The sequence below is a fragment of the Schistocerca americana genome, chromosome 2 (assembly GCF_021461395.2).
Source record: "Schistocerca americana isolate TAMUIC-IGC-003095 chromosome 2, iqSchAmer2.1, whole genome shotgun sequence".
NCBI classification, from domain to species: Eukaryota; Metazoa; Arthropoda; class Insecta; order Orthoptera; family Acrididae; genus Schistocerca; species Schistocerca americana.
In genome coordinates, this window is record NC_060120.1 from 1054673146 (window position 1) to 1054685206 (window position 12061).

General features: G+C 43.9%; 1 protein-coding gene and 1 pseudogene across 1 annotated transcript in view; one reads left to right on the forward strand and one right to left on the reverse strand.

Moving 5' to 3' along the window:
- Positions 1 to 7347, reverse strand: part of LOC124594672 — a 289502-nt gene extending 282155 nt beyond the window's left edge. Inside the window, exons 1-3 of the mRNA XM_047133040.1 lie at positions 7338 to 7347; positions 6965 to 7124; positions 6741 to 6907 (exon numbers count right to left, since the gene is read on the reverse strand). Of these exons, the coding sequence (XP_046988996.1) occupies positions 6741 to 6907; positions 6965 to 7124; positions 7338 to 7347 (337 nt within the window). The remainder of the gene's footprint in view (positions 1 to 6740; positions 6908 to 6964; positions 7125 to 7337) is intronic.
- LOC124597499 lies at positions 2665 to 2781 on the forward strand (annotated as a pseudogene).
- Positions 7348 to 12061: the final 4714 nt, after the last annotated feature.

Consider the following 12061-nt stretch of genomic DNA (forward strand, 5'->3'; position numbering starts at 1 on the left):
AGCTTCTGGAATACTTAACTTTAATCCATCCTTTTGGTACATCTGGAGATTGTGGCGATACAAGTGAGACTATTTAGATACATACAATGTTACTAATGGCGCCTTGCTAGGTCGTAGCCATTGACTTAGCTGAAGGCTATTCTAAATATCGGCTCGGCAAAGGAGCGAGGCTTCGTCAGTGTAGTCGCTAGCTACGTCGTCCGTACAACTGGGGCGAGTGCTAGTCAGTCTCTCGAGACCTGCCTTGTGGTGGCGCTCGGTCTGCGATCCCTGACAGTGGCGACACGCGGGTCCGACATGTACTAATGGACCGCGGCCGATTTAAAACTACCACCTAGCAAGTGTGGTGTCTGGCGGTGACACCACAGCCTACATGCAGTTAAACGGGCTGACTGTATTCGACCTTTGGCCTCCCTCCAAAATTTTATTCCCATACGTATCTCCATTACCAAGATGATGATTCCTTCATGCCCAAGGATACGTTATTTTAGTCAAATTATGCCATAAACGTCTTATTCTGTCCAATTCCGTTCGGTACCTTTTTTTAACTATTCGATTTATGCATCACATCTTAAGCATTGTTCTGCAGCAACAGACTTCAAAAGATTCTATTATCTCATATAGTGACGTAGGTTATGGTGGATGTTGTAATTGAAAATAAAGTCTTCCAGGATGTTATACACCGTCACTTTTCTCTTCAGTCTTCAGCTAACGGTGAACAGTAGAATATTTCGAAAAATAAACCAGCAGAGGAGTCGACATGCACATCGCGCAGAAGAAACTGACGAGGAGCATGACGCGGTATAACTTTATCATCCTTCTTTCACTTCCATGGAAGGCTACGCTACAGACAAATAAATTCATAAAAGAATTCCTAACACTTATTATTATGTTAGACGTTAACAAATTCGTCTTTTTCAAAAATGCTTACCTTGCTATTGCTAGTCTGAGCTTTGTAACCTTTCTACTTTCGTGGTCGTGATAGCTGATGCCATCTACTACATTAAGAGTCTCATTTCCCAATCTAATTTCCTCAGACTCGCCTGATTTAAGTCGACTAAGTTCCTTTTACAGACCGAATAACATTGGGAAAACGTTAAAACGCCACACAGCTCACTTGTGTTCATCGCTTCTCTTTAACATCCTTCGACTCTTACAACTGCTGTTTGGTTTCCATACAAATTATAAATTACCTTTGCGTCCTTTAACTTTACCCACGCTAGCTCCAGAATCTCAAAGAATGTAGACTACTCCACATCGTCAAAAATTTCCTATTAATCAACAGATGTTATGAAGATAGATTAGCCATTCTTCAGTCAATCTTATATGATAAGGTGTAGGGTCAGTAATGCCTTACATGTTACACTACGTCACTACAACCCAATCTGATTCCCCCAAGGACTGGCTCTACCATTTTTTATTCTGTATATACTTCGTGTTAGTGTATTGCAACCATGATTCAGTTCAGTAACATTGACACTTGCCAAAACCAACATTTTCTTTGGAACTGGAATTATTACATTCATGTCTGAGAGTCATTCGTCTAGCACCATAATGTTGCCATTATTAGAGAAAACAAAACGATAGAATATGGTGAAGAGGATTTGAAATGTGGAGGAAGTACATGGAATGAGAGTAGATATAGAGACGACCAAAATGATGTTAATTAGCAAACATGAGGGCTGCGTAATAACTTCGTTCTAAGGAAAAATACTGGAAGACATTATTTACCATAGGAAGTTTGTGTCAGATAGTGAAGTCTGTATGAGGACAATAAACAGAACATATATGAGTAAAAGGGCCATAAAAATGTGCAGTTAGATAGTAAAAAGAAATCTGATATAGTAAAGAAAAGGACTTTGAAAGAAGTTTGTCTGGTGTGTGGTATAGTACGACAATGATTCATGAACATTAAAAGAGGGAAGGAAAAATAGTTGATTCTGTTTGAAATGTGGTTGTGGGGAAAAATATAAAATGGAGTGGCAGAATAAAGGATGCAGAGGAACTGCTAAGAGTAGGAGAGGCATGACAGCTAGCGAAAATGATCAGAATTGGGAAAACGAAGCCAGAGCGTAGAATGCGAAGAAATTGCGCTGCAGGAATGATTGCAGAGAAGATGGAGGGAGGGAGAGACAGAAAAAGCAAAAGAAAGATGAGGAGGGAATAATACCAGGAATACACGACAACGAAAAGAAAGAACAGACAATTGTGAGCAGGACTCGTCACTTGAATGTTCTGTACAACCTTAATTATGTATATAAATTTGTCTATAGGTTTTGAATACTGATTTTCCGAGTATCAAAATATATGTAATAAATGAGCGTATCTTTTGATTATATTTACTTGTAAACTTAAATTCTTTATGCCGTCAAATTATTGTCGACCTAAGTACAAGGACAAATAGGCACACGGAAGTCCTATAAGGCAGTGGTTCCGAAGTTTTCTGAGACCGATCAGATATAAGACAATTTGCCCCACTGCCACCATCAAAGCCGCCTAACTAAACTTGAGAATGAAAAACAATTTTCTTTCTAAACTTTCAGTTTTAAAATGACGAAAGGTAAATGCTATTTAGATGCCGTAGGTGTTTCATTAAATCATGGACTGGTGAGTCTATGAGAAGATTGGCACTCCTTATTTGTAGCTCCCTCTTTTTATACGATGGGCAACGGCCTTGCCGCAGTGGATACACCGGTTCCCGTCAGATCACCGAAGTTAAGCGCTGTCGGGCATGGTCAGCACTTGCATGGGTGACCATACGGCCGCCATGCGCTGTTGCCATTTTTCGGGGTGCACTCAGCCTCATGATCCCAATTCAGGAGCTCCTCGATCTAATAGTAGCGGCTCCGGTCAAAGAAAACCATTCTAACGACCGGGAGAGCGGTGTGCTGACCACATGCCCCTCCTATCCGCATCCTGAGCTGAGGATGACACGGCGGTCGGATGGTCCCGATGGGCCACTTGTGGCCTGATGATGGAGTGCTTTTTTTTTATATATAATGATCAAGCAATTCTCATTTCATCACGGGTGCTTTCCACAGTCACTCGTCAGATAAGAAAGCTAACAATCCACGTTGAGGATGGAGACTTGTTACAAGACTTGTTTTCTCAGCACCACACCCCTCTGTAGCGATACTTGCGTCACCCACATCCTGCACTTCCTCTTAGAATCAACTTAATTAAATTGTGTTCACTGTACTTAGACCTACAGTCTGTTAATCACTCGATAGGTGAATTGCCAGAAATTAGAAGAATTGATGCTGCCAATGCTGTCAGTCAGACCACAGCCGCATCAATAACAATACTGTGTAAGCCCTACAGCTGTGTAGTAGCACCTACAGTTTCTGTTGTGTTATCATTTAATTAATTTATTGTTGCGAAATAAAAATGGAATCTATCCTCAGGAACTATTTACAACTCGTAGAAAGCATTATCATGAGATTTTTAAGCATATGCACTGTATCTGTCTCAGGTTTGGACGCAAGGTCGAAAGTAAAAAGTATTTGTGTAATGGGTGGACTATTTGAGGAAGACTATTTTGACACATTTGTTCCAGAAGCTACAGCGTCCACCATGTTACGTGATGTGTTAATGGCAGTATTTGACAGAAACGTAATCACTGGTAACTCGCATAATCATCTCCTTACGAAATAGTGATAATGGCAATATTCTTTTAAAAATAATTTACTTTCGTGATCGAAACACAAATGGAGACTTTAAGTTTTAGTTCTCAGAAACTTATAATTCACCTCTCAGGAGGTAATTAATCCCCGGTTGAGAACAACTGGTATAGGGGTTACGTTTTTACCGACTGTTGTACGAAAGGCTAAAATGGGACGAAGCTAGCAACAGATTAAGCAAGAGATGCAAAGTACAAGTGTGGTGTCACCGCCAGACACCACACTTGCTAGGTGGTAGCCTTTAAATCGGCCGCGGTCCGTTAGTATACGTCGGACCCGCGTGTCGCCACTGTCAGTGATTGCAGACCGAGCGCCGCCACACGGCAGGTCTAGAGACACTTCCTAGCACTCGCCCAGTTGTACAGCCGACTTTGCTAGCAATGGTTCGCTGACAAATTACGATCTCATTGGCCGAGACGATAGTTAGCGTAGCCTTCAGCTACGTCATTTGCTACGACCTAGCAAGGTGCCATTATCATTTGCTATTTATCTTGTGATGCATGTACCGTCAGACCGATGTTCACCAATTATGGATTAAAGTTAAGTATTCCAACAGCTACGTACTTTATTTGCTAGACTCAAATCCTTTAACTGTTCCAGACCTCACGCCAGCCTGCGTGAGTTTAAACGCGTGCCTTTCGGCTTCACCTCCTAGTGGCTTGGGTGTCTTGCTAAGTCACAACAACAAGAAAGTGAAGGGCATGGGGTCGAAGGAAGACGGACGCAGCACAATGGAGACGGTGTGGCATTAATGCCATATCGTTGCCACGGTTATTACATTTTGGTTGTTATGTTTTAATCACAATATAAGAAGATTTTCTACGGGACGTAAGCGAGTAGGTAGGATCACAGGGCAGACTCATCGAACAATGTCATATTACGTGAGAACGAGCGGGTGAGCAACGGCCGTATCGTTCTACAACAGAGAGAGAGAGAGAGAGAGAGAGTGAGGCTTCACCTACAACAATGGATGCCAAGAAGAGAGTTTTGTATTATTCATATTTACTGTGTAAACATTAACGTATAGCGCCAATCGTACTGGTTACGTTACTTGCACTGAGAACTCGTGAACAATAATATCGGTATCACTCAGTTCATCAGGAAATACTAATTATAAATTTTAATTACTGTTAGTGCTTATTGACAGTAAGGGCAGATCTGTCCCAAGAGGGTCCTGAGAGGGCAGCCACCAAACTGGTAAGGCAACTCACAAGGAATCTACGATCGGTTTCGGTTTCCGAGGAGGTAATGTATGAATCTTTGTATAAAGCCTGACCTCATTTAATGACGGAACAGTTTACTGAAAAATTGCCTTGGTATCCGAGGTGATAACAAGTGAACTACTGCGTGAAGCGAAACTCCGCGTAAACACGGAATTAATAGAGTTCATTCGGAAAACTTATTTGTGCAACTTCGTGTGAACTCGAATTTCATGTGAAGTACTTTGTTACTTTTGCGGAGCTTGGGAACTAATGATTAATGACTGCTAATCTTATTATGAATATTACTGATAGACTGGCTACAGATATCGTTTTGTTAATTGTGGGATTGGAGAAATAAGGCGAAGTTAGGTCGCTTTCTAACGCTTCATGATTCTCATTGCGCTTAGCATTTAAACCTACGCACTTTCCATATTACTGTGACCTGTGTATTGCATAAGCCTCAGAGCCCGCGACCGATGGAGAAGAAGCAAGGTAAGGAAATTGATGAAGTGTGGACGAACTGGACTATCATCATCAAATCACACAAGGGAAACTCCCGTCGTACCCTCATCAGATTTAGTGGTAAGATGGCCCGTGGATAACCCGTCAAAAACCGAACACAGATGTATCTTGAAAATAGGAAGAGGGTTTATTGAACAGTGAAAAAAAGCAAAATAGAAACCCTGAGCGGACCAAGAACAAAAAGTGCAATAAAGAACAGCTTGACGCAGCAGTGGTTTCGTAGGCAGCTGGCCACTGGGATGGACTGCCAAATAAGCGAGCCGTATTGAAAACTTTCTCGTGCCTTTTTTTTTCAGAACACTGTAAACATTCGAATTCTTGTTCTCGTTCGGTCTTGGCAGTTGTCATGCTATCCATTGGTTATATAATTTGAGTCATATGCTAACAATGCGTTACCATCGCCAGCAAATGTGACGAATGGTGAGAACAAGCGACGTACCACGTAGACGTCTCACACAAATTAAAACAACAAATGAACGGTTGTGAATTGCGTCACAACAAAGGAATTCAAGAGTCAACTTCCAAAGCGGAACACAACTTCAAAAACGTTTAAAACATGTGTTTTGACAGAGCACAGAGAAACTGTGTGAGTGTGAAACTGTTGCGTTGATTTCTTGCAGCTTATGTGGCAAACTATTATATTTCCATAATTTCCTCGGGAGCGATCACATTCTCATTCATACGAACGCCTATATCGGGCAAGGACGCATATCTACTGGCTTACCAGTCGTACAAATTAGGTGCGATAAGAGTTTCCTATCATATGACACACGTACTGTCACTAGTGCCGTACATGACACACCAGACCTGTTTCCCGGTGTAGGATTCGGTTGACTTCTTGCCTTGTCATCAAACGTTTCCGGTTCCCATTCGAAAGCCACTTCCTTTGTACTGTCAATATGGGCCCCTACTTACACCTCGCCGTTGTAAACGGACGTTACACCACGGCACAGACACAAATCTGAATGAAACGAATAGCGAAAAAAAAAAAAAAGGCAGAGGGACGTATGCACGGGGTCCCCTGCGGCATAGCCTACAACAGTAAACACTTAAGCACGACACGATTTCTATTTAGGTTGGCTTCATATTGTACCTCTTGTCCTTGGACCGTTCACTGTTTCTATTTTGCTTTTTTATTTTTGTTACAGTCCAGCTACTTCTTCCTGTTTTCATGCTTGGTCTGTGTTCAGCTTTTGACGGGTTGTCCACTGGGCTCTCTTACCAATAAATCTGAGGGGTGTGAGATGGGGAGACTCCCTAGTCAACATCACTTTGCGCCCTCGTGTACTCCCCGTCTGTTGTGGTAGAGTTACAGCGGACCGCAGGTGGTACTCACACTGGACGTCGAGCAGCAGCGAGACCTGTAGCGCGGGCTGCGGCAGCGCGGGGTGCTGCACGAGGCACGCGACGCTGGCGTTGTGGTGCGCGCGCAGCAGCCGCGCCAGCCGCGCCTCGGAGCGCAGCACGTGGGCCGCGGCGGGCAGCGGCGCGGCGGGCTGCGTGCTCAGCAGGGGCACGGCGCCGTGCTGGTGCTGTTGCGGCTGCGCCTGCGCGTCCGGCTGCCCGGCGAGCGCCAGCCGCCACGAGAGGCGCGGCGGCGGCTCTCCGCCCTCGGCCACGCAGCCCACGGCGAGCGCCGAGCCCTCCAGCACCGGCAGGAACACGTTGCCGGGGTCCAGCCGCCGCCCGTCCACCTCCAAGAAGACCGCGTGCGGCGGCTCTGCCCACAGACAAACACACACGCAGCTCTGAGCACCAGCACTCTCAATAAACGGCTGCCGTACGAGGACTATTTGTTTTTCGAGGTCCGATCAGTCGCGAAATGGAAACTACAACGAAACTTCAAAACGTCGTACTTCTTAGACACACCCTAGCTACTTCTCTACATAGTCACCCCTCTGACTACGACATTTTATCGTAGCACTGCACCGACTGTCCAACATCTAAGCCGGCCGGAGTGGCCGTGCGGTTTGAGCATCTAGGCTCTACAGTCTGGAACCGGGTGACCGCTACGGTCGCAGGTTCGAATCCTGCCTCGGGCATGGATGTGTGTGATGTCCTTAGGTTAGTTAGGTTTAATTAGTTCTAAGTTCTAGGGGACTGATGACCTCAGAAGTTAAGTCGAATAGTGCTCAGAGCCATTTGAACCATTTGAACCAACATATAAGTAGCGGCCTGTGCTTTCCACCAATTCTTTAGGTTGGTCTGGAGCTCGTTGTCTGTGCCAAAATACTAAAAAACAAAGAGATCATAATCAGAGGGAGCCAAGTCCGGGATGTAAGGTCAGTGGTCAAACACCTCCCGTGATTAAATATTTACCATCGAAAACTTTGCAATGTGCACCCTAACATTGATTGGCGCGAGGAAACACAGTAAGTGCTAGCAAAAATCCTCATCGCTTGATTTTCTCTATGGAGAGTAATAGGACTTGTCTCATTCTTTATGTGCATAAATGATCTGACGAACAGGGTAAGTAGAAAATAACAGCTGTATACTGGATGAAACTGTGGTGTACACGAACGTGTCGTCTTTGAGTGCTATGATCAGAGAACTTAGGACTCCTATGGAGGCTAGTAGACCGCCGTTTCTCCCTCGTTCTGTGTGCGAGTGGAGCAGAAAAGGAAATGAGTTGCAGTCATACAGTGTTCCTACAGCTGTGCACCCAACGGCAGCTTGCGGAATATGTATGTAGATATAGATGTACACGATTTTCTCGTATCACCTGGCCTACTCGCTGGACAGCATCATTTGTTGACATTCTGTTCCTTCCCTGAGCGACTGAATTATGAATGTCTGTACGTCCAACTTCACAGTTCCTGCACTACTGCCCCACTTTGTCAGTTACACGTGACAGTTATGGTATGTGGAGTGCATGAAATCAGGCGGCACCCCTCAGCACGCACCTCACACATGGTGGGAGACTCTTATTACTCCAGGCACATTTACATGCTCAATGTGCGCTCAAAACTGAAAAGTGCGACGTGAACTGTTCAAAGCGCATTCTAGAGACGCTGCATAATACATGTGTGCAAATCTTCATTGGATTATCATTGTGGATTTAACTGTGCGACCTATCAGACTTAATGTAAAATTAGCCCTCATGTAAATTATCTGCGAGAAGGTGTCTCACAGTTGAAAGATGATTAATGAAGAACACGTTTATAGTGCAACATTTGAAAGAGCGTCAAAAGTATACATCTGCGGCAGTTAAAATAGCATGTACGAAAACAGGCCTGCCTAGTTTTGAAATTTTACACACAGTTCTTACCAGATCTTCTCCCTGGTTCCTATGGAAGTCCAGAATTATTTTAGACTTGACGTCTTATCAGCGATATTGAACTCCAGATTTTACGTGTCAGTCTATGTATTTAATATTTCAGATAAGCATCAAGGACTTACAGTTGAGTACGCTGATGGCTCCAAACAGTGGGACTCCCATGGTTAGTCCGTGTACCTCGACCGAATCATAAGGATACTGGCCATCCACATGAGTACATTGTATTTAGTGCTGTGCTCCCGCGATTCTGGAGGCACTCCATCCAGTGAGGCTCTTCAGGGCGAGCAGTTTCTCTTCGGTTCTGTATACCTTAGTAGCCACAATCATTGCAGCACATGAACCCGAGAAACTTGCCGAGCCAATCCATGACAATTTGTACTTTCTTCAAGGTTGGGAAGCAAGTATCACTCTGCTGCATCTGACAATTTTGAGCCTTTATCGACGCCTGCAGGGAACATGACGTCACACAGTGAATCGTTCTGCTGCAGACTGTTATATCAATGTTGCGTCAGATATCGTGGAATGGCTGGCAGTAACAATGAGCTGCAGTTGACGAAGCAAGCAAGACAGCCATGGCGAACCTCTTGCCGGTAATTTATTGGGACGAGGTGATCCTGACCTATCTCCGAAGTGAGTACTGTCCCCTAGCATATGGCTTCCTATCTCCTTAAATGGATCCTCTGGTCTGTAATGCCTGCAGCGTGCAACACTGTGTGCCACATTTTTATTGAGTGCTTTTCATATTGCGACTAGAGGGAAAAGCGAATGTCGGTGGCGATATGTCCTCTATTTTAGCTGATGTAGAAACGAGTACGGAGAGGGTTTTAACGTTTTGTATAGTCTAGACCTTGGCCTAATCTTTATGGCTGGAGATTTTAGTGTTTTGAGGAGTCTTTGACCCAGCCTTTTTGTTGCTGTGATGGGCCAGCCACAGATATTGCCTGTATTCTTTTACTTCTCTCCATAGCTTTTTTTTTGTCTAGCAGTATGTATTCAGTCTTGTAAGCTATGGGATTTTCTTCGTTTCGTGTGTGTGTGTGCGTGGATGATTGTGGTTTAGCAAACTAAAAGAAATTGCAAAACACGCAATTAATTATTAGTTCCATGGTGAGTGTAATTTTGTGTAGTGACCCTTCTAGCAGGCTCACTATGCAAGTTAATTTATGAACCGATGGATCCAGCTCGAGCAGCAATTTTATATTGTATACATTTGTTAGCTACAGAAAATAGTTATGACTGTAACATTTCTGTATGATAACTACAAAAAACTTTCAATAAAAGTTTGCTTCAATCATCTGCTAGTGAAGAACCCTCAGAACAGTACAATATTTGTTGTCTTTTATCACAAATTAGATAAAGGATTTTTCATACTTTGTGGTTTGTGATGGTGGTATGAACCTTTGTAAGTCTGTGATTGATAGTAACTTTCATCAATATTGTTGATAATTTTTCTAATAAGTTACGTTACAGGAAAACTGAAGAGTCCACTTGAACTGAAGCAGATATATGTATGACTAATTCTGTGATTTGGTTTCATAATGTAGATAAAATATTACCTACAATTTAGCACTGTATAACTGACTGGTTTTGGAATCGACGTAGGTTAACAATGTTATGCACTGTTAACCTATTTTCGGACTTTTTCAGTTCTGATTGTGTGGTATAGCAATTGTATATTGCTCCTTCTTTTTCTCACACTTGGGGAATCACGTATTTTTAAGAAATGCATGGCAATTTTTAATGAAATTGAATGTTTTTATACTTTCCGGAGGGGCTATTGACTTCATATACTACGTCATGCATTTTGAAGTCGTTTTCAACCTCAGTTTTGCTTTCCTTCAGTTGAGAGTGTTTACCTAGCGATCAATGTGGCGTAGTGCTGAGCACGGTGGATTCACATTCTGGAGGCTTCAAATCGCCATCCAATCATCCAGATTTAGGTTTCTCGGGATTTCTCTTCATCGCTCCTGACGAATGCCTGGATGGTGCTTCTCAAAGGGCACGACCCATTGCCCTCCACATCCCTTCGTAATACGAGCTTGTGCTCCGTCTGTAATGACGGCACTGTCGATATAACGTTTCCTTCCTTGAGACTGTTGTGAAAAGCAAAGCAGAAAAGGGAGGAGACCTTTCACCAAGCTTTTTATACAATATGCATTCTAGAGCTGTTCAGTTGGCATTGATTGTTTTTGTGAAAACTGTGGTTTGATTGACAGTTGACGAACCTATTATCCACTTGTGTCACAAATCAAGAAATAGCAGCCCACTGAAATGTTTGGGGGGATGAAAGATGGGCCGTGACCGAACCGGCGTGGTTCCGCTGGTGCCAGCGTGGCGTTTGAATTTCCTGGCGGCTACATCTAGCAACACGACCGAGACATATAGAGGGCGTAGCTGAGCTGGGTCGACGGAATGCAGGACGACACGCGTGAGTCTCTTGAGCCGGGCGAGATGCAACGACACGGAACCGGCAGTCAGGCACGTAATTGCAGCAGGTCAGGAGCACCAACCACGACTGCCGCTCAAGTTGGGAATGTTATTGAGTGTGGTGGGATTAGGAGTGGCAGCCCGGTTTGCGGCGCCATGTCACGGATTGCGCAGCCCCTTGCCGGTGGTTCGAGTGCTTCCTGGGTCATGGATGTGTGTGTTGTTCTTGGCATAGTTTAAGTACTGTGTGAGTCTAGGAACCGATGACCTCAGCAGTTTGTTCCCTTAGGAATTTACACACATTTGAACATTTCATTAGGGACACGACAGCTAGATCACCAGCAGTTGTGCAGTGCCTACCCGCTACTCGCGAGGAGCTTTCGGGGGCAGTTTTGGTATCAGAATAATTGCTGAGTGAATTATGTTTGAACGTTCGCTGTGTCAGTTGTAACTCGAACAAAACTGGTTGTGAAGACTGCTTATTTCAAAATTTGTTTTTAATGGGCCCGATTTTATTTCAGTCCTAATTGAACCACTATCAAGAAACTATTTTCCCATAAATATTGTGTAAGGTAACTCACGTAATCTAACGAGTCATTTCGCTCACCTGTCGTTCTGCTACACAGTGGTCCAGATCGTGTTTGCTTCAGATTATGTGGTTTATTATTATTAATCGCTAATAAAACCGATTTTTACGATACATTTTGATTGTTACAGGATAGGTGACGAGAGAATGAGCGACCTGAGAGAGACATGGTAGTATCAGGGGCAGTGAGCCCCTTGGGTGTGTAGCCAAGCAAGAGCGTATGGTGAAGGAAGTATTGCGTCACTCTGTTGTAACAACGTCGCATCCCAATCAGGAGAGTGAGCTCGTCGCCATTATTGAATCAACTGTAACAGGCTCTGCTGTTTCAGTTTTTTAGGTTGGTGAGCCATCCTGCACGCAATTGAGG